Genomic DNA, 24,204 nt, shown 5'->3' on the forward strand with positions numbered 1-24,204 from the left:
CCGAGATTCTCCCTTTTTGCTGCTCTACAGCACACTTTCTGATCCTTTCTAATTTTTTATTTTTAACCTACTTAAGGTTGAGGAAAAAGTTAATTGAACTCATTGGAAGTCAACATGAAGCAGGAACAGCCAGGCTCTGAGGAAAGGTCTGAGGGCTCTCCTGGGAAGAGAGTGTACCAACTTTCATGTACTAACTTTGTAACATTTTGTCAACTGTCCATAAACATTTTTTGTTCACTTCCCAGACATTTGCTGTTTGAAATAGACGGATCCGTGATGTTAGAATGTGGGACAGGAAATTCTATTGTAATATTATAATGCTGAAATATCTGGAAGAGCCATGAGTCATTCTTTAAGAAGACTGAAAAGATGTCGAATATCTTTCTAAGAACTTGGTCTGGTGCCCAAGTGCCCATCAGTAGATGAGTGGATAAAAAGCTGTGGTACATTTACACAGTGGAATACTAGTCAGCTGTACAGAAGAATGAAATCTGCCGAGCTGGTTGGGCTCCGTGGTTAGAGCATCAGCCTGAGACTGAAGGGTCCCAGGTTCAGTCCCAGCCACGGGCATGTACCTCAGCTGCAGGCTTGGTCCCCAGCCCCAGTCCCATGTGGGAGGCAACCAATCAGTGTGTCTCTCTCACATCAATGTTTTTTTCTCTCTCTCCCTTCCACTCTCTCTGAAAAGCAATGGAAAAAATATCCTCAGGTGAGGAGTAAAAAAACAAGCAAACAAAAAAGAAGGAAATTTTACCCTTTTCAACAGCATGGATGGACCTGGACAGCACTATGCTAAGTGAAATAAACTAGTCAGAGAAACACAAATACCGTATGATCTCACTTATATGTGTAATCTATTGAACAAAATAAACTAACAAAATAGAAACAGATTAGATAGCAAACAGACTAACTGCTGTCAGAGGGAAGGGGGTTTGTGGGGCTGAGTGAAAAAGGTGAAAGGATTAAGGAAAAAAAACAAAACCCAAAAAAATCCTCATAGACACAGATAACAATATGGTGATTCCCAAAGGGAAGGGGGTGGGGGCAGGTAGAAGAGGCTAAAGGGGGGTCCAAGCCCGTCTGGCTCAGTGGTTAGAGCGCTGACCCACAGAATGAATGATCCCAGATTGGACTCCAGCCAAGGGCACATACTTCGGCTCAGTTGCAGGCTCAATCCCAGGCCCCAATTGGGGTGCATGTGGGAGGCAACCAATCAATGTCTCTCTCACATCGATGTTTCTCACCCCACCCCCCTTCTGCAAAGCAATGGAAAAAATATCCTTGGTTGATGATTAAAAAAAAGAGGGTGAAGGGGGATCAAATGGTGAATAGTAATGGGAGGAGACTTGACTTTGGGTGGTAAACACACAACACAATATACAGGTGATGTGTCATAGAATTGTACACCTGAAACGCATACAATTTCATTAACTAATGTCACCCTAAAAATTTTTTTTAAAAGTAAAAAACAAAAAAACAAAACTTAAGCTAATTTTATATAAGTAATCTAAAAACTGTTATTTCCTCGTTCTTTCATAACGTTTCCATTGTAGAACTGATCTCTCCATACTTCATCATCACTTACAACTAGACTGGAACATAACAGAATCAAACAATTAAAGTCACACTTCACCTGCAAGCAAGCTATCAAGAAGCACCTAAAACTGCCCTGGCCGGTGTGGCTCAGTGATTAGTGTCAGCCCATGCACCAGAGGGTCGAGGGTTTGATTCCCGGTCAAAGGCACGTACCTGGGTTTCAGGCTTGACCTCAAGCCCCAGCTGGGGCATGTGTGGGAGGCAAATAATCAATGTGTGTCTCTCACATCAATGTTTCTCTACCTTTCTTTCTCCCCCCTCCCCTCTTCCCTTCCCCTCTCTTTAAAAATCAATGGAAAAAATCCTCAGGTGAAGACATTGTAATGATGTTAATTCTGCCAATCCATGAACACAGTATATTCTTCAAGTTGTTTATATCTTTCTCTATCTCTTTCTCTTCTTTTTAATATATCTTTATTGATTTCAGAGAGAGGAAGGGAGAGGGAGAGAAAGAGATAGAAACATCAGTGATGAGAGAGTTATCATTGATCTACTGCCTGCCTCACACCCCCTACTGGGGATCAAGCCCACAACCCAAGCATGTGCCCTGACTGGGAATCTAACTGAGATCTCCTGGATCATAAGTCAATGCTCAAGTGCTGAGCCATGTCCAGCCAGGCCTCTATCTCTTTTTTTATCATCCTATAGTTTTCTGAGTACAGGTCTTTTACCTCCTAGGTTGTTTATAACTAAGTATCTTAAATTTTTTGTTGCAATGGTAAATGGAATTGCTTTTTAAATTTCCCTTTCTGAGAGTTCACTATTGGTATATAAAAATGCCTCACACCGAGCCAGTGGAGCTCAGAGGTTGAGCATCGACCTATGATCCAGGAGATCGCAGTTTGATTCCCAGTCAGGGCACATGCCCTGGTTGTGGGCTTGATTCCCAGTGGGGGGCATGCAGGAGGTAGCTTATCAGTGACTCTTGCATCATTGATGTTTCTATCTATCTCTCTCCTTCTACTCTTCCTCTCCCTGAAATCAATAAAGATATATATATATATATATGTTTAACATATATATATATATTTAAAAGTGCCTCACACTGGTCAGAATGGCTATCATCAACAAATCATCAAATGACAAGTGTTGGTGAAGATGTGGAGAAAAGGGAATCTTAGTACACTCTTGCTAGAATGTAGACTGGTGCAGCCACTGTAGAAAACAGTATGGAGTTTCCTCAAAAAATTAAATAGGGAACTGCCATTTAATCCAGTGATCCCACTTCTAGGAATATATCCTAAGGAACCCAAAACACCAATCAGAAAGAATTTATACACCCCTATGTGCATAACAGCTCAATTTATAATAGCTAAGATCTGGAAACAGCCCAAGTGCCCATCAGTAGATGAGTGAATAAAAAAGCTGTGGGACATGTACACCGTGGAATACTATGCAGCTGTCATAAAGGAAGGATCTCTTATCTTTTGAGATAGCTGGAGGGACCTAGAGAGTATTATGCAAAGTGAAATAAGCCAGTAAGAGAAAGACAAGTATCACATGATCTCACTCATATGTGGAATCTAATGAACAAAATAAACTGATAAACAAAATAGATCCAGAGACATAGAAGTATAGAACAGACTGATGAATTTCAGAGGGAGGTTGGGGGTCGGGGAGAGGGGGGAGATTAATCGAAGAACTTATATGCATATATGCATAATCCATGGACACAGACAACAGTGGAGAGAAGGCCTGGGGTGGGTGGACCGGCGGGGGCAGATGCTGGGTGGAGGGGATCAGTGGGGGGAGAAAAGGACATCTGCAATACTTTCAATGATAAAGATAAATTTAAAAAGTAAATTAATTAAAAATTCATATATCTCCTTAATTTAACTATTTAGAAAATGTACAACTACTCTGCAAGACATTTTATAAAAATTGAAATCAAAATGCTGTAAGTAAAGTAGCAATTAAGAACGTTCTCTCACATAAGAAGATGACAAAAAATGATCACTTGAAAACAGAAATTAATCCTTTTAGTATTACAAGTTAATTTAATTCATAAAAAGGGTTCTTGAGGCAGGAGTCCCCAAGTTGTATCTTGTAGTAGAATTTCTAGAGGGTACAAAACTATTATTAGCATTTTCAACAAAAAGTGTCTCCTAGACTGGCATCGTGCCGGGAGTGCTGTGTAACTATCTCTCCTGTTGCTTCTGCCTGAGAAGTTCATTTTTTACCTCTGCCATCTTCTCCTTAGTCCTGTGAAGATTGTAAACAACAAATGCTTAGTATTTTATTTTTCCCTAAGTGACCTGCATTTTTTTAAGTAGCCACAGTAGTAAACGGAATTTCCCATTTTAACAATGAAAATGTGTTGGAGCAGACCTTCTATATTCAAGTATAGGTTCTAAGTTGTCCTAGAGAAGCACTATGTTTCTAGGGAGGGGGGAGGGGGTTCCTCACTAACAAGTAATCCAAAGCAGGCAGGGGAGAGAAATGGCTGTGATGAGGGCCGCTTCTCAGGTGACACTTGCTGCCTCCTGGAAGGACTGTACCTACAAGATTCTGGAGGATGCCCTTGGGCATATCTAGTGAACCACTTGAGAGATTTTTTAAAATAATCCCTCAAAGACACTGTCAAGCATTTGCTTTCACCACCCTTGTACAATACACGCATTACCTTGGGGATTTTAAACATTTCCCATGGAGGCATAATTTAGAGCAACAACCTCTATGGGAACAAGACAGCCTCGCTGGGGATCAAAATGAACGAAAACAGCTCCAGAGGCATCAGCTCATAACACTGTTCCCAAGGCACTGGAGGGGAGCCGCCCTTTCTGTCCTCCCCACCCCCCCTCAGGACTCCACCACATTCTTTTTAGCATTTGTGTCAATCATACTGCCTTGCTCCCCTGTCAATCTTTCCCCATTAACCTGCGTGCCTTTGAGCAGAAAAACTATAAAGGATAGTTTGTCTCAAGGCGCCCTCTAGTGATAATAACAAAGGTCACAATGAAGAAAGTAAATCTACCAAGCGCCAGAATGTGCCCAGCACTTAACCCTTTCAGTTTAAGTTATTTTCCAAAAATAGTTAAACTCGTTAATATTTCTATTTAGGGTAATGACAACAAGCAACTTTATAAAAATATCGCTGTCTAAATTATAAAGCTTCAAAAACAGCTTAAAGGCTAGTACATCATGTAGGTTAACTTAGGAAAATATTAAGGGGGGAAAAATAAAATGGGGAAGAGATGCAAACTGTCCTGGACAAACATTTGATAGACAAGTTCATTTACTAAGATAATTTTCCAAAATTATACTACTTAGTTAGCTTCCATCCCTACTAATCTCATGAACCTGGCTTGATAAAAATTATGCTTTAGAAACTAATTAATGAGGTAAATTTGTTTTCTCTGATTTTGCGTTTTGACTTACTTGACTAGCTGACTTGAAAGTGACTTTGCACATTGGTTTTCTCTCTGGTGGAGTTGGTCATGTTCTTCCAATATGGAAAGTCCAGATTCCAGATCTTGAACTATGAGTTCCAACCCCCTTCTTAATGAAGCTTTATTAGTCTCGCTTAACTCCTGCAGATCTTCTTGAGGTAATGATTGCAGCTGAAGCAAATAAGAAGGATACATTTTTTTAAAAAAGTATAATTTGAATAATTATATTTGTTTCCTTTAATTTTGAGTCAACGATTCACAGAGCAGCTTTAAACATGAAAGCAAGCTGGTTTAAAATATTATGTCAACTAAATTAAATCTAAATTATAAAAATAAATTTAAATCTTCCTTTTTTATTTAAATTTTATATTGTTAACACTATTGTAGATGTCCCCCGTTTTCTGCCCCTTTGCCACCTCTAACCAGCCCCCACCCCCCTCCCACCTTGGCCATCACCACACTGTTGTCTGTGTCCATGGTCTATGCAGATATATTCTTTAGCTAATCCCTTCACCTTCCTTTCTCCAGGCCCTCCGAACCCCCTCCCCTCTGACATCTGTCAGTCTGGTCCATGTATCCATGCCTCTGGTTCTATTGTGTTCTTCAGTTTATTTTGTTCATTAGATTCCACATATTAGTAGCGTCATATGGTATTTGTCTTTCTCTGACTTGCTCATTTCACTTAGCATAAAATCTTTCTTTTATTAGTACTCATGCACTCTGATAACTCAAAAAATAATAGAATCAATTGACATTTTTAAAAATTGAACAATAGAACTTAATAGTACAATTTTTAAATCAAAATTTTTCTTCCTTTTCTTCCTTATAGTCTGGTTTAACATCAACTGGTCTTAAAAAGAAAATGATCCTCTAGTAAGAATCATTCTGAATGCTCAATTTAGTGATAATAATGATGGAAATTAAAATACTGAAATGAGAAACATGCCACCTTCCTTCCTGAAATCTACAGAACAAATTGCTATTAAGGGAAGTGGGGGAAACACATACAATGTCTATGTCCAAAGTGAAATTTGCACTGAAATGAAATAAAGCACATTAAAGATCAAGAAATTAACCTTTAACAACAGCTGGACTTGTTCTAATTTTTCCCTTAAATCCTGTGCTGCTCTTGTGCCAATCATCTGTTTATACTGATCTATTTCTGACATCTTCATTTCCATTTGTTTTTCGAGCATTTTTGCTTTTTGTTTCCACTTCTCTTTTTTATCCTCTAGTTTTTCACATTTCTTTTGAATTGCTTTCACTGATGGTAATGCCTGTTGAAGTGTATTTTCTTCATCCACATGTGCACATGGTGAAGATGCAGGTTCCAGTATTGCTAGGAAATCATCATTCTGCGTGAATGAAATAATATAGTTTGGTTATGAAGCTGTGGACTGAGAATAGTCTTAATTCAACACCAGTTAATTGTGACATTTTGAAACAAATTCAGTTGCAGTAAAATGTTATCCGTACTGTAGTACAGTCTTAGAATGTGGAACCTTGGATTACTCAGAATCAAGATCAAAGTTAAAACAACCAGGAGTCACAAACATATATTTAGTGTCGTCATATATGCCACACAGAGTCTGCAGTTGATTTTATACTTTTTTTCTGTGACTGTTTCATGTCTTTCCTCCACAAAATGACTATGTGTCACCTCTTAGCAGAAAGTCTCTTACCTCTTCCCCCATCTTAACTCTTCATAATTTTTAAAGAAGTGCAGGGATATCATTTTGAGGTATTTAGGACTGAGTCAACAAATGCATCCCAAAATAAGACTTTCAAAATGAGACTCTAATTCATGAATCTTCTAAATATGGATTCTAACGCCATAAGTCTTGTATTGAACTACAAACGGTTGATGCTCATTTGAATTGCATTCCAAGAAAAAATGATCCCATGGATTACGGAGAAATCACATCTCTCACTGTAAAAGTTTAAGCGAGATGAGCCCTAAAAATGTGGGGCTTAAATCAACAGTGAAATATTGAAATTCTTTGTTACTCCCCACAAAATAAGGGACCAAACTCAACAGAAAGAACAGCACCGTCAACAACAAACCTGCTGGAATGTCAGTGATAAGGGTATGGGAGGAACAACTGCCTTAGAGATGATGATTGTTTGCTAAGACAAGGCGAGTGAGGCAGTTACTGAAACATGTCTACAACTCCTTTGCACTTCTCCATGAAGCAGTGCTGGCCTTAGTCGCTGGTTTCTAGTGAACAGAATGTAGTGGACCTGCTGTGTGACTTCTATGTCTGGTGATACGGCTCCCACTGGTGGTCTCACTCTCTCTTGGGAAGTTCACCCTGAGAACCCGGCCACCCTGTTGTGAAGGATGAAGCAGCCCAGGCCGCGTAGTCAGTCCTCATCTTGGTGGCCAGCTGAGACTGCCCCGGCTAATGTCCCAGCCAAAAGCCTGCTGCAACTGACAAACAGGTGAATGAATAGCCTTTACATGAGTCTAGTTCCCAGCTTCATGTCATCCCAGCTGATGGCAAGTGGAAAAGAAATGAGCTGGCCTCACTGCAGATTTGCAAGCAAAGTAAATGCTGTTTTAAGACACAGGGGTTAGGGGTGGTTTATTAAGCACCAATAAATAACTGGCACAGATACGGATATTAAAAATGGAGTGCTGACGCACACGTGGCGGAGTGCCTTTGAACAGGAGGTAGGTGAAGCCAGAAATAATGTATAGGGCTGTGACAATGAAAACCAAAAGGGCCTCCAAGAAACAGTGAGTGGAGGCCTCATAGCCCTGAGGAGGCTGACAGCAAGCACTTCTGGGCAAGTGAGCAAAATGACACTGAAACAAGGATGACGGGATTCTCCCTAGGAAGCCCTGAAAGTGAAATGCACTAGAAAGATGAGCTAAAGGAAGACTATTAAATGGCAAAGAACCAGAACTTACCGGGTTCAAATATCCATTTCCCATTTAGAGCTTCTCCCACATGTCCAATGGTCAAATAATGCTAAAATACACACATGGCTTCTGGGTAACATCAAATCCAGGGTGTTCCAGGAAAGCATGGTCTAAGGATGAAGCCAAGACTTATAAAACCCTTAAGACCTCAGAAAGACTCATGTGGTGCCTCAGATGCCTTTAAGGATTTTCAGAATGTGAGAGTTTTCAAGGCACTGTCCTACAACACCTCCAGGAAGCCCAAGGTGAAGAGCTTACCTTAAAACAATGTGTGAGGGTGGCTTTTCTAATGGTATGAACGCCAATAAAATTCACAGGAAACTCAAAGCTTCTAAGAGAATTGTAGTAGCAAAACCCCTGCTTGCTCACTTGGACTAAAGGAGAACAAGACAGTGCACAATAAAAAGAGGCCTGTGGGTCTTAGACCTTCTACAGGGAGGAGGCGGGCTGAGAAAAGAGCTGTAAGCACAGGTCATCTCTTATGAAAAGGGCTCAGGGAGAAGAGCCAAGGGCCATGGAGAAGCAGTCCATGGTTAGGACAAGTTTTCCTTTCCTCAGTGATGAAATAGAGAACTTTATGAAATCACTTTAAATGTCAGCAGTAAAACCAATGTAGTGTCCTTCAGCACCATTTACATACAATTTCCTTCTACCTTACCTCAAGCTTGTCTGTAAGGGAAGGTAAGACCAACTCGTCTTTATGTCACACAACAATATTTCTCCATGAAGGACAAATAGGCTTTACATTTTTGAGATTTCAAATTGAGACATTTCCAAAGAGGAGAGGGGACAAGCCAGGTGTGAACCTTCTCCTCCCTGGGCAGTGAAACCTGCCGGCGAGTCTATGAATTATGAGCTCATCACATGAAGTAAATGCCAAGGCAGCAGATCTGTTACAGGGTTTAATGGAAATGAAGCGAAGCAGGAGGCGCTGGGTTAGAGACTAAAGGTGGGAATGGAGAGTAAAAGGAATGGGCGTTATCTTTGTGAGCCTACTTTCCCCTCCTGTCAGAGTCAGCAAACACAAGCTGACTTTATCAAGCAAAATATCTCCACAAAAGGAGCATTAAAAACATTCCACTGCACTCACTTTTTATTATTACATAAAACAGCTGGTAATAGGCAAGATGACTGGGAAAGAGCACTCATAAAATTTGATTTGGGCCTAGCAGAAGGACAGACTTATCAATCAATGAATTAGAAGGGAGGATCCAAAAATTAACCCTCACATTATGGCCAAGTGCTTTTTGACGAGGGAGCCAAACAGTTAAATCAGACATGAATAGTCTTTTTTAACAAATTGTGCTGGGACAACTGGATATCCACATGCAAAAGAGTAAAATTAGATCTGTACCTCCTACCAAACATAAAAATTAACTCAAAATGTAAAAGCTAAAACTATAAAACTCTTAGAAGAAAAGATAGGTGTATATCTTCATGACAGGATTTGGGTATTTTTCTTAGATGTGAAACCAAAAGACAAAAATAGATTAACTGGACTTGGTCAAAATCCAAAACTTCTGTGCTTTAAAAGACACCATCAAGAAAGTGAAAAGGGCGCCCGGCCGGGCTTGGCTTAGTGGTTGAGCGTCGACCTAGGATCCAGGCGATCAGGGTTTGATTCCCAGTCAGGGCGCATGCCCGGGTTGTGGGCTTTATCAAGGACTCTCTCATCATTGATGTTTCTGTCTCTCTCTCTCCTTTGTCTTTCCTCTCTCTGAAATCAATAAAGATATATTTAAAGAAAAAAAAAAAGAAAAGTAAGTAAAAAGGGGAGCTATTGAATGGAAGAAATATTTGAAAATCCTTTATCTAATAAGGGATTTGTATCTAGGATATATACAGAACTCTTACAATTCAATAATAAAAAAACAATCCAATTAAAACTGGGTGAAGGGATTGAAGAGACAGCTTTTCCAAGAAGATATACAGATGGATACTCAGCATGTGAAAAGATGGTGGACATCACTAGTCATTAGAAAATTGCAAATCAAAACCACAATAAGATGCCACTTCACACCCACCAGGATGGCTACAGTCAAAAGACAGGCAATGGCAAATGTTGGCAAAAATGCAGAGAAACAGGAACCCTCATACATTGTGAATGAAAATGCAAAATGGTGCAGCCACTTTGGAGAAAAGTCTGGCAGTTTCTCAAAAATTAAATATATGATCCAGCAGTTCCATTTATAAATATATTCCCAAAGGAATGAAAACTTGGATATGAATGCTCATAGCAGCATTATTAACAAAACCAAAAAGTGGAAACAACCCTAAAGGTCCATCAGATGATGAACAGATAAAAAAATGTAGTTGCTCCATGCAATGAAATGTTATTCAGCAATAAACAGAAACGCAGTACTGGTGATACATGTCGCAAAATAGATGTTCCTTGAAAACATCATGCTAAATATAAAGGGCAGTCACAAAGGACCACATATTGTGTGATTCCACTGATATGAAATGTGCAGAATAGACAAAACTGGGGAGACGGAGCGGACAGTAGTGGTTCCTAGGGCTAGGAAGGGTGCGGAAGTGGAAACGGGCACAGGGTGGTTGCTAAAGGGCACAGGGTTACTTTTTAGGGTGATGCAAATGTTCTAAAATGGATTGTGATGATGACTGTGTAACTCTTGGAATATAGAAAAAGCCACTGAATTGTACACTTTAAATGAGTGAACTGTGTGGTATTTTCATTATATCTCAATAAAGTCATTGCCAAAAGGGATTTTAATTTGGTGCTGGTGCCTGGGGTCCAGTAATGGTATGCTTCTTGCCAGGGTTCAAGGCACAGGAGAATTAACAGTATGCCCTCTTTATAGAAAAGTGATAAAGAAAAAAGGCTCTTGTTCACTGATACCAAGTCTATACAATTAATAGAAAAATCTGTATTTCACTGCTCAAAGAATTGAATGATATGTATTTCCCAAGGTAGGTGATTTTGGGGTCCCAAACCTGATTTACAATTACCTTCTGTTTTAACATATTAGTCTGAATTTCCATTTCAGTTAGACTTTGTTCTAAATCTTCAGGAAAACTAAGCTCTTCGTTTTCATGTTCATTTAACTTCCTTTGTGTAATGTTTAAGATTTCCTTAAATCTGCAGAAACGTACAAAATGAGTAAGTCCAATTCTTTAAGAGTAAATATTTGATAAGTATTTGAACAGATACTATGTTCTATCATATAAAATAAATAAATCTATAAATTCTGATCCTCTTATTTGTTCCAATCTAATATTGTTTGAAAGCATACTATCTAAATTATAAATGTAAGGTGAAAAAAACTCATGACATATGTGATACAGAGTTACTATTGAAACTATGCAGAGTTCTTATAAATAAGTTATTAATATTCATTTTATTATGGCAATATAAAACATTAACCTATTATTAAATATCAACTATAAACCAGAGATCAGTACCCCAAGTGAAGAAGAAAAGCATAAGTGAATGTTCTGAAGAGACACAAAAATACCTTTTGGTACCTCTTGACGACAGTCTGCAAGAAGAAAGGCACCAACAAAAACATCAAGGGGCTCATTCGAAACAGAAGGAGAAGCAGGAGAGAAAAATCTTTGAGGTCGGAATTGAAGGCAGAATTAGAAAGGGGCCGGGCTTTAGAAGAAGGGAAGTCCAAGAGAGCGTGTGGAGCAGTCTCTTCAAGGCAGTTTTAAGAAGATATCTTTGCTAGCACAACGTTAACAAAATGAAAGGGATACAAAGCAGTGTAGAGAAGGATAGTGAAATGAGAGGAAAACACTGGGGAGGATCAGAGAACAAATTTAAGTGCTCGGCAAATAAACAGAAAGGAAGCCATGTGGGGACTCCCAGATTGGGGAAAATCCCTTTATTTTTTTACTAGTGGTAAAAACACGATTATACAACTTCTTTAAGTCATACAGACATTTTTGTATGTGTGGTATATTTTATAACTAACAAAGGAGAAAGAAACATAAGCCAAATCAAGAGAATTTTTGATGTTGTTAAACAATGACACAGGGAGGCTTTTAGATATTAAACTACTTGAATGCTGAAGGGAAGCACACTCACTACTGAAAGTAGGAAAGGTCACCAGAGAGCAAAGACATCTTGCAGAAGTAAAAATTCAAGGTAGACATGAAAAGTGCAGTCGACAGGAAATGCAAAATGCATCCTCATTATTCTTTTAGGGATCACTAAAGAGTAAGTACAGCCTGGCTGGGCGTGGCTCAGCGGTTGAGCATCGACCTAGGATCCAGGAGATCAGGGTTCGATTCCCAGTCGGGGCACATGCCCGGGTTGCGGGCTCGATCCCCAGTCAGGGGCGTGCAGGAGGCAGCGGGTCAATGACTCTCTCATCATTGATGTTTCTATCTCTCTCTCTCCCTCTCCCTTCCTCTCTTTGAAATCAATAAAGATGTATTTAAAGAAAAAAGAAGTATAGTATTTTGGGCCTCAAAGCAGTTTCAGATAGTGCTGTGAGTTTCTGAAGTAAATTTTTAAATAGGATAATTTGTTTAATTATGAAAATTACAGATAGGAAATAAATTTGGATTTTGGTTTTAATAAAGTAAATGACAGTTACATCTTAATTGAAGGTGGAAACGGTCTGAAATATTAAAACCTTACCTAGTGAGCTCTTTCTCCAGTTCCCCTGTCTTCTTTAATACTTCACGCAGGCAAGACTGCAGGGGGGATTTTAACTCAGCCCATTTCCTTATGTGTTTCTTTTCATGCTGAATCTGTAAAAAACACTTTTAAAGAGAATTATTTTTAAAAATCTAAACACTCACTCTTCTTTCTTAAAAATATGATTTCTCATGAGTTCATACATAATATGCATAGACAGGTTTATAAAACGTACTAGACAGGTTTATAAAATCTAGTTTATAAACCTGGTGCTCATAAGGACAGATTTGAAAAATATGACCTCTTACAGCAGCTTAAATTGACTTTACAGTTTCACCACTTTTTGTCTGGAATTTAAATTGCCAAAATTTGTTAAAACAGAGGTTTTGACATATAAAATACTAAGTGTTAAAAAAAAAAAACAACTTTAAGAGAATGGCTATATTGACATTTTAGTTTCTAAAGCTGTCCTAGAAACATTTTCATTAATAATTCAACATATTCCAGGTTTTATTAAATCGAATCTTACTAACATAATCTTTGAAAAACTCGCAAGCAAATATGACTTTGGATGAGATGCTCTCGTTCTCTGTAAGCTTCTTCCGTAAGTTTCAATCTCTCCTTTTCTGTTAAACACTATTCTCTTTAAACAAAGTTTGTCTTCTCTGTATTGTATAAAATCATAACTTTTACTTGATCCTTGTAGCTTTTTCCATCATCCTGCTCCCCACTTCCACTCAACGCTAGCATTCTTTAATGCAGGCTCACCCCCAGGCTCCTGCTCTCCCCACTCCTCTCCTTTGACAGGAGAATCGACTCCAGCCCTGTAACTGCCCCAAGCACTTCCTGAGGGTCCTTTAGGCCCTGTGCTGCTTTACTTCCCACAGCTACTGGAACAAGGACCACACCCCCACCCTCTGGGCCTCCAACCCCAATTCATTTCTACATGATGGACAGTCCTCGACTCTTTCTATTCCTTTTTAATTTATTTTTACTCTTTATTTATTTTCTGTTTCTTTGGAACACAGTGGTAGCACGCTTATTTGTCTTCACCCTGTTGAATGCCATGATGTAACAAGTTTAAGAAACTCAATACCTGGTTTTATAATTTAATGGTCTTTGTTTATAGCAGCACATTAAACTAAAGATATGGGCTAGAGACTGTATACTTAGCACATGAAAATAAGTATATAATCAATACAACAGAAATTATGAAGAATTCCTAAGAGACAGAAAGCTGACAGGCTCAAAGCTGATAGGCTCGAATCGCGGACACATGCACAAGAGGAGTGCTCTGAAGAAGGAACTGGGGGAGCTCACTCAAGCAGCAGATAGAGACAGTGCTCACCTAAGACAATCTGTTTTTATTTAACCTTTTTCATGGAAAATTTCTAACACAAACAAAAGAAGATAGAGTATTATATTTACCCTCCATAGGTTCATCACCCAGCTTCACACTTTTCTTTTTTATTACTTTTTATTCTTTTTCTACCTCACTTCTTTTTCTTTCTTTCCATCACCATGTATCCCCTCTATGCCCCCTTCCACCTCCCCCCAATCCCCTCACAGCCCTGCAATCACCACCCTGTTGTCCATGTCCATGAGTTCTCTCTAGCTTTTTTCTTTTTCGATCCATCCCTACACACACACACACACACACACACACACACACACACCCCTCAACACCAAAAACACCTTCAGCAGACAAGTACCATATGATTTCACTCATAGCTGGAATTTAATGAACTGAACTACCAAGCAAAACAGAGACAGACTTATAGGTAGAGAGCAGTCTATTCCTTTCCTAAAATTCAGAGTTCCTTAAATCTCAACACTTCAGACCAGATTCCCTCATCAACATTTCCAGCCCTGACCCCTTTGCTGAGCTCATCTGTCCTTCTCTTTCTCCCTTCGAGTTCCTCATAGACAATATCCTCAACCACACACTCATAAACCATGATGTGATATGGGTCACCTACGTAGATGCTAATCTTGTACGTTTTATGTTGATTCTTATTGGTGTTACTTTGAGTGTGCTAGAGTTCTGTTCTGATCTTGGGGGCACCTTCGTTAACCAGCATTCTCTGTCTTTTTTCTCTTATAGTGCAAATGTTTTTCACGAGCATCAGATTATCAATTATTTGCCTTTAAAAAATAATAATAATTTCCTATTCCATAGAGACCTGACCTAGGGAAGTCTTCTGACTTGCCTTTCACATGCATACTCAACTATATTGTTTGAAGGCTTGAGAAAGCTAGGGCTATCTTCTTGCCAATTCAGACTCTTCACCTCAACACTGTGTTGATCAAATATCTGGGTTTGAATCCCAAATCCATCCATGATATAAAGTATTTAATTTTATTCTAACAATAGTTAAGCTCAAATATTTCCAATTTATATGACTATGTCATATAATATCATACACTCATATCATATAATATACATCACGGGGAAATTTATACTTATAAAGACAAGATTATCTTTCATGAGAAAAATTCAAACAATGTAAAATTAATGGCTAAATTCTCCTGTACAGAAGAGATGACAAGTGCTTAAAAGAATAAGGTCAATGAGAGTTCAAACAGTCAGAGATCACTTCATGGAGAAGGAGAGATTGGGAGCCGGGTCCAGATAGATGTAGGAATAGGCAAGAGGAACAGAAACTGAAAAGACAGAATGGACAGCATGAGTAACAGCAGAAAGATGCTGAAACCAGCCCAGTTATCTCAGAGGATAAAATCCAATGGCAAGGAAATAAAAACATAAGTTCACACAATGACTTGTACACTAATCTTCATAGTAGAATTATTAACAGCCAAAAAGTGAAAACAACACAAAGTGCCATCAACTGATGAATGGATAAATGGTTGAGCCACACAATGAAGTATTGTTCAGCAATAAAAAGAAATAAAATATTGACATGTGCTATAATGTGGGTGAACCTTTAAAACATTACATTAAGTGAAAGAAGCCGATCACAAAGGATTGCAACTTGTGTGCTTGCAAATATATGAAATATCCAGAATAGACAAATCAACAGAGAAAAAGTAGACTGGTGGTAGCCTGGTGCAGGGCGAGATGAGAAGCTGGTAGTGACAGCTAAGAGATGTGGAGTTTGTTTTTGGAGTGATAAAAATATTCTATAATTGACTGAGATGACAGATGCACAACTCTCTGAATATGTTTACAAATATTTATTTGTACCATTGAAATGAGCAAATTATATGATATGTAAATTATATCAATACAGCTTTTGTCAAAAAAAAATCCAATGGTTGATCTAATTTTCTTAATTGTCTGACTATTTCCATGCTTTCATAATATTCTGAGAGGAAATGAAGGACATGCCTACTTCAATCAGTTTGTATAACGACCTTCCTGTACAAGTTATTTCAAAATCTGTAAAATAAATACAGATTCTATATCTATTCACCAAAATGAAGGTAAGAACTAAAACAATTTTCTGGAACATTCCATTCAGCATTATCCTTTGATTTTATCTGGCTGCCTCATCATGATAATGGAGATATCACTAAAAATATTGTTTAGTAAAAAAAAAAAAAAAAAAAAAGCCTCTTGACTTCTATGAAGAACACTGCATAATTCTCAACTTTCCTAAGGGTGAATATTATAAGAAAAAACATAAAACACAAATGGCAGGATAAAAGCCAGGGTTTAAGAAATAAGTGCACTATAAAGATAATAAAATTATAATAAATTAATTACAATAAAAATAGAAAAGAAAGCTGACCATGAAAAGTAGTACCCTAAAACATTTTATATTGTTTAACGGCCTATAAATGAACTGATGACATGTTAAATTTCATACATACTTGACTTCTGCTTTCATCTAATTCTTTCTTTAACTTCTTTTTCTCGTCTTCTAAATTCATACGATAGGGTGATTCAACCTTTTGGGAAGCCTCTAACATAGATAGTTTTTTTTTGGTATCAGCCAGGTCTTGTTCAAGTTGTCTCACAACTGCCTAGTAAGATATTTCCGTTACTGGTTTTAGAAATCACATTTTAATTAAATTATGTTAATAATTATAACTTCACATACAGGATAGGGCTAAAGGTTACAGCTGTGAGTATGTGAAACACAGTTAACTTTTGTATTGTTATTTACTAATTACTGCATTACTCTCCATACGAACAACTGTAAACCTACTTTTGCCCCACCATGGATGTACTTAGAGTCACATATTGTTAACATAATATGTAACTGGGAAAATATCACCACGTACATCAATCCACCTTCTTTTCCTCATAATGGACAGATTCCTGTTTGCTTAATCAGGTTAAAGACACAGAAATGTAATCCTCCTGCCTAATCCATATTAGGTTACTTAGACAGCTGATTCAGCCCCTCTCTCAAACCACGACCCTCTTCATGAATCTCAAAGCTTTACAATCTACTGACGTCCCAAAGAGAAACGGGTATGTAAGTGGATCAAGTGGTAGTAAGTTCAACATTGTGGAACATTTTTCTCTTTTTATTTTATTTTTTTAACCAGAGGCTTCAATGAACTTCAGAGTTCCTCACACATTCAATCCCTTGCTCAAATCCTTCCAGTAGATTCCTATCATAATAGAAAGTTAAGTCATTCCAATGGCCTTTGAGGCCCTAGGTAACCTGGCCTTGCCCTCTCTCCCTGCTACACATAAATCCTGCCACCTGTCACTAGTCTGAAATGGAGATCCAATGCCAAATTAAGAAATCACAGAGAGTTACAATTCTCTCTGTATTGGACAAACTTTTCTCCAACTGATAGTAATTAGGCCTTGACATGAGAAACACAATCCAATCACTTGTAAAAATATCCAAAGAAAATTGTAAATAGTAATGGAAAGATTTAATCAAATACAAATTTGCTAAAACTCATCACATTTGTCCCAAATTATGATTTAATGAAAACTAGATGCTTTTAAAAGAGCTGAGGGGTCTCATGAATATATTACTTGAGACTGAAATATTTCCAAATTTAATTCAAATTCAAAATAACATAATACCAACTAAAATCTATAAGAAGCCGCTGAAGGAAAGGTACTATGAGATACAGCATCTGCACTTCAGTTCATCTGGAAAATCTGAAATTAGGTGTCAAGATAATCCACTTAATTGAATCTTAATTTCAAAATGCCTCATTTTAGGTATGAGCATTTCCATTTATCTGCTTCCTAAAGGTATTAAGATGTGGTGACAGAAAGATTAAAATTATTATTGTATCAGTATAAGACTAAACTTTCATATCAGTCTATATCTATTAACAATCTATGGCTTAACCTCTTAAAATTTCATAGGCAACACAAAGTCTTGACTCAAAACAAAGCACCTCTCAGACCTAATGTTCAGTTGCTGGATACAATGTCTTTTACGCTGACAGAGCAAACACATTTATAATCTATATACTTTTAATACTCAACTAGATTCACATTGAACCATCATCAAATATTACTCTGAATTTTCTTTTAGGAAACTGGAAAAATATTTATCTGTCTGGATACTTACATCTTCTGCGTTATCATTTTCATGCTTATATATTCTTTCTTTTAAATGATGCCATTCATTGGTTAACTCATTTATGTCATGTTCAGCTGGAAATATTTTTCTGACCTCCTGAAGCGGATCTAGGATAGTAACAACTGTCTTTTTGTTACTGTCAGCTTGGCTGTGAGCATCATCCAGCTGCTGTCGAAGCAACATATTTTCACTTTGTAGTTGACGTAACTTCTCCCTTAAGGATTCCTGCTCTGCAATGTGTTTATTCACTTTACATTGTTCACTTTGATACACGTGTTCAATTTCCGTCTTTCCGCCCTTTGTTTTGCTTAGGTCTCTTTCTGCGCCTTCTAAAACCAAGGTCCTTTCTCTGGGAGCATCTCTTGTGTGATGAAGCTCAATTTCTAGGCTACTGAGCTTACTTTCAGCTTTAGAAAGTTGTTGGGAAAGAATCTCATTCCTTTCCTTAAGGTCAGACATGTCCAAATTCATTTTGTCCCGGAAAGAAAACCATTCATCTCTTCTTCTCTGGCAACCAAGTTGTAGGTCTTTCTTTGATGTCGGACATTGTTCACGATCCTGTAGAGCAGTAGCCAGTCTAGGTCGGCATGATTCAACTTCTGCTTCTAGTCTTTCTCTGTTTTGTTTTTCATTCTCCAGTTTAGAGTTGAGCATTGCATTCTGAGCTCTCAGAGCAGCAAGCTGTCCATTATACTGAAATATTGTTTTTGTCAATGTTTCCTCATTCATTTTTGTTGTCTTCTGAAGATGGTCATTCTTTTCTTTGGCAATTGCAATGTACTTCAAACATTTATTTTCCATTTCTCGGTTCTCATTTTTTACTGCATCTACTTCCATTCTGAGTACAGCAATTTCATCCAGCAACTTGTGAATTACAGGCAACAGGCTTTCTTCTTTTTCATACCTATCAGAAACCTAAGTAAAACAAACCACACTTGTAGCTAACACTCATTGAAATGACATATCATGATAGCCTCTGAAATTAAAGAATAACCTATAAGTTTATATAAAATAAGGCTGCAATAAGTGGATATCCCTCTGGAAAAAAATAGAGTTGGATCCAACCTCTAACTTTAGACAAGCATAAATACTCCAAAGTTCAAAAATTTAATAAGATGATGAATTTTTTAAAGTGAAAAAGAAATCACAAGAGAATTTTTAAGACTCTCAGAATTGGAAAGGGCTTTGTCTGAGTCACCACAGAACGAGAATGTATTATACAAATGATTAATAACTCTACACTTAAAATTTGAGTTTACAGTCTGAACATATGGCTACCCCACAGTAAGACTGTGCATCCTGAATATATTAAGATAGACTAAATTTCCTGAAATTCTTTTTTCCCCCAAGAATATCCCATAGGTATTATCCTTTTCTAGTACTTTCAAAGTCAGCTATAAAAACTACCTCTACTAATAACTGATAACCTAGGCTTTGTCCTAAGCACTTCTGTATCCATCAATGAACTCATTCAGTTATCACAATCTAGAATGGAGAGGTTAAAAAGATAAGCAAGTTCAGGTTCTTCCCCAGGTGTGCAGACTCCAGAGTTTCTGACCCACAGTTCTTCTCTAGTGTGAATACAGAAACACAAAAGAAGCCTCATATATCAAAGTACAAATGGTGAATAGGATAAAATTTATAAAGCTGCTCTTAGAAAAGTATGAAATTTTTTGTTGTTACAATAACTTTTATTTCTTGTTCATGATGTTTCAAGTAGTAATAAATGTAAAATGGGGGGAAGTACACTGAACTACTTTACTAGGAATAAAATACTTACCGATAAATTATCAGATGAACTTCTACCTCTCTTTCTCAGAGCCAGGAGCTCTGCTTTCGACATGTCCATGTTAAGCCTTTGTACATCTTGCTCTAATGCTTCAGTTTCACATCCTGTAGGTGTTCCGACACTATAGGGGTAAGAGGAACTCCATTCTTGTATTTCAGATTCCATGCTTTTATTATAGTTACTAGCACTGCAATGATCTGCATATAATGGCTTCTGCAACAAGCCTTGATTTGGCTTTGTTTCCTTATAAGTATTTGTAACAGCATAAGTATCGTTCCTTTTTATTTGAATCATGTGGTTTTTTTCACTGTGGCTGGCAATCTGCAAATCAAGATGACTTTTTAGACCACTAGGCTGAGGGGTATGTCTGACGCCTAATTTCCTATTAGTGGTATTTGGGTTCATATTTTTTGTCATCTGCATATCAAACTCTTGGTCTTCTTTCACTTTGGATGTAACTACTGGGTTCCTTCCTTTGATATTTTCTGTATCACTACAAAAAGGCTCTTCATTTTTGTTTAAAACATGTTCAGTGTCAGGTTTGTGATCATTCTCAGAGTGTAATTCCTTTTCGCTTAAACAAAGCTCAGAAGAAGATGACCAGGGAGAGCCCTCCGGGGAACCAGAGCGTGAATGAGATGGAAACACATTTTTGAGGGTGGGTTCTTCTCCTCCAGGAAATGTCTGGAATACTTCAGAGAGAGGCATTCCAAATGCATCTTTTCCCCCACAATCAAGTATTTTATTTGTCAGATTAGAAGGCATTTGTCTTATGCTTGCTCCTTTTTTAGAGTGATGTAGGGGTCCTTCCTCAGGACACTCGCTAGTGCCTTTTTCACAAAATTCATGACGCTTCTGCTTTAACTTATCACTGGTAAGTTGTAAATTCTTCCTCTGTTTGAATTTGCCATGTTTAAGCCACATTTCCTCATCCTTTTGCACAGAAGGATGTCCTGAATATGCGGAAGTATACTCTCCGTCACATGCCCTATTTATTTCTGAGTCCTGAGACATTTTTTCCAGATGCAAAGTTGGAAGATGAATTTGCTTGCTTTGGTTTTCTGCTGTCTTTGCTGTAAGGGTACATATGTTTGAAATAACTTCACCCTTAAGTAATCAAGTATGGACAAAGGAAAATTAGAATATAATTAAAATTTAACTTTTAGAAATCTTAATCTATAGTTAGCTACTCCCAAACCACTGGATTATAACTGAGAAGTAAAACAATTACTGGCCTTGGTCTAAATTAAAAGAAAGATATGAACCCTCAAACTTAATTGTGTCACAATTCATTAGATGTTAAATCTATCAAAAATAACTCAGTAGCTGAATTTTAATGTTAAAAGTCTTCATCACTTAAAATATTTCACCTCCCCATATCCTAAACAGTGAGCCCCTGTACTGCATTTCACCTCCCCATAACCTCAAAAGTGAGCCCCTGCACTGCATTTCACCTAACCATATCCTCAATAGTGAGCACCTGCACTGCATTTCAGAATTTTATTAGAGCTGATCTAAGATGGAGCCAAAGGAGCTGAGAGTTACATTCACCTCCTCCCTGGACCGAACTGGAATTACTACTAAGTTACATAACTACCAACCTACATAAGCAACTAAAGACTAGCTGAACATTACTCTTGTAACCAAGAACTACAGAAGAATCCTCAGCTAGACTGGTAGGAAGGGCAGAGATTCAAAAAGGGCTGGCCCCGCACCCACTTATGGTGGTTGAGAATGCTGAGGGGTATCTCAGCTGCAAAGTTCCCCCCTGAGGAGCATGCGGTCTCAACCCACAGCGGGGTCCCCAGCCTTGGGTACCAGAGGTGGGAAGAGGAGCCCACATAATATCTGGCTCTGAAAATCAGCAAGGATTCTGTCCTCCAGGAAGAAATGGGAGTCTGCTGGAAAGACAGGAGCCCTCTTAAAGGGCCAGCACACAAGTCTTATTCCAAACACTCACTCTGGGACTATGAGGAAAGGGTGTCTCGCAGTGGAATGGAGTCATGCGAGGAGAAACTGCTTTGAATGGCTCTGGGAAGAGAGCTGAAGGTATGACCTCTGGGTCCCTTCCCTATGCTGAGCCTCTCTCCCACAATGCCCACAGATGCCATCATTCCTGGGCCAAGCACTCCCTTCGTTACAGCATCAACCTGGGGAATCTACTAGCCCCACTGTCCTGACTCCCTGATCTCTACCCTATGGAGCAACACACGACAAAGGAGTCAGCTGCCTGGGCCTATTGTGTAGACTTCATGGAGGTCTCTTGAGGTGGATTAAAGGGGTGTCAGAGACCAAGTTGTGTGACTTTGGGGTGGGGGCCATTTTTCCCTTGCAGGTCTAACTAAGGCCACCATTCCAATGAAGAGCCCTCCCTTCACACAGCCAAATCTTGGCCTTCTGGGGCCTGATGAATTCTGTTGGTTTTACTCTAATGATTCCCTGAGGCTCCACCCAACCCAAACTCAAAGGTCCATGGATACCCTGTGGGTGGTAGCTGGCATTAGTGTATCTTGGAACTTTTGCTGAGTAGCCTCACACCCAGTAATGAAGCTGACTTTGAATCTGTATCAGTCTGGTGAACACCACTCTCACCTACCTGATGACTCACTTACCTCATGCAACTCACATACCAACAGGAGCTTTTTCAGTGACTGACCCCAACAGAAAGCTGGTAGGCAGAGGTGGACCTCAGGGTGATTTGGGCTTTTTGCTCACCTGCCCCACAGGCTTGGTGCTGGTGGAAGGAGGCGTTGGTGTACAGCTCGGCCCCTCCTAGGCACACCCAGGCACAGCAGAGGCAGTCACAAACCCTGATTGCTTTGTAACTCCACACAGGTAGCCCAAGGGAAGTCACTGGCAGAACCTGACTTGCACCAGAGTCCCTCCAAAGAGGGCCAAGTACCAATACATGTGGTGGGGGGCTTCAGAGCATGATCCAATTAGCTCCATGAGAGCGACACCCAAAGATTTCTGCAAGGACCAGACCATGATGGCGTAAATAACTCAACATGGCATCAGCTTTCACACTGCAACACAGTGCATACCGTGGTCAGCCAGCCTGAGGATCAACCCCATCCATGAAAAGGCCAATAACAATCAAGACTCTACAAAAGGAGGGCTCACATAACACATACAAGTGACTTTCCTGGAGCACCTAGCTCAGGTGATCAGAAAGATTGTGCCACTGAGCCTCACAAGACACTTAATACATAAGGTTATTATACCAAGACTGGGGGGCATAGCAGATCTATCCCATACACAAAAACAAATATGGAGATGCAGCAAAAATAGGGAAACAAAGAAACATGCCCCAAATGAAAGAACAAGAAAAATCCACCAAAAAAGAACTAAATGAAATGGAGGCAAGATATACACCAGATACAGAGTTCAAGAACATGGTTACAAAGATAGTCAAGGAACATAGTGAGAACTTCAATAAAGAAATAGCAAGTGTAGCCTGGCCAGTGTGGTTCAGAGGTTGAGCATCAACCTATGGTCCAGGAGATTGTGGTTCAATTCCCTGTCAGGGCACATGTCCAGCTTGCAAGCTCAGTCCTCTGTGGGGGTCATGCAGGAGGCAGCAGATCAATGATTCTCTCATCATTGATGTTTCTCTCTCTCTCTCTTCCTCTCTCTGAAACAAAGACATGTTTAAAAAAAAAGAGAGAGAGAGAGAGCAAGTATAAAAAAGGACAAAAAAACCATATAAAAGAAGCAGTCACAAATGAAGAATACACTAGAAGGAATCAATAGCAGATTAGATGAAAAGGGTAATAGAATCATTGATTTAGAAGACAAGGTAGCAGGAAACACCAATTAGAACAGCAAAATAAATAAGTAAATAATTTAAAAAAAAATTTTTTAATTGAGACTAGTTTAACAGGCTTCTCGGACAACACAGAGTATAGCAATATCCACATTATAAGGTTGCCAGAAGGAGAAGAGAGAGAGCAAACAAATGAGACCCTATATGAATAAATAATGACTGAAATCTTTCCTGACCTGGTGAGGAAGAAAGACACACAAGTGCAGGATGCAAAGAGAGTCCCAAGCAAGATGAACACAAAAAGGCTCACACTAAGACACTTCAAAATGAAAATGGTGAAGTTTAAAGACAAAAAGAGAATCTTAAAAGCAGCAAGAGGAAAACAGATAGCTACCTACAAGGGAGCCCACATAAGACTGTCTGATGCTTTCTCAACAGAAACATTTCATGTTGGTAGATACTGGCACAAACTATTCAAAGTAATGAAAAACAAGAACCTACAACTAAGACTACTCTACCCAGCAAGTCTATCATTTAAAATTGAAGGAGAAAAAAAGAGCTTCCCAGGTAAGCTAAAGGAGTTCATCACCAACAAACCAGTATT

The 24,204-nt window shown here is 38.7% G+C and overlaps 1 protein-coding gene across 1 annotated transcript; it reads right to left on the reverse strand.

The window, feature by feature from the left end:
* Positions 1-3,550: 3,550 nt before the first annotated feature.
* On the reverse strand, positions 3,551-22,606 carry LOC308553085 (ankyrin repeat domain-containing protein 26-like). The gene is made up of 9 exons (XM_081128660.1): positions 22,550-22,606; positions 19,826-20,941; positions 18,034-18,960; positions 16,355-16,507; positions 12,521-12,645; positions 10,882-11,011; positions 6,062-6,340; positions 4,975-5,156; positions 3,551-3,798 (listed from the first exon to the last, which is right to left on the reverse strand). The coding sequence occupies exons 2-9, from the start codon at positions 20,846-20,848 to the stop codon at positions 3,735-3,737; spliced, it is 2,883 nt and encodes a 960-aa protein (XP_080984786.1). The 5' UTR covers positions 20,849-20,941; positions 22,550-22,606; the 3' UTR covers positions 3,551-3,734.
* Positions 22,607-24,204: the final 1,598 nt, after the last annotated feature.

Source organism: Miniopterus schreibersii (genome assembly GCF_964146895.1).
Source record: "Miniopterus schreibersii genome assembly, chromosome: 1".
NCBI lineage: Eukaryota > Metazoa > Chordata > Mammalia > Chiroptera > Miniopteridae > Miniopterus > Miniopterus schreibersii.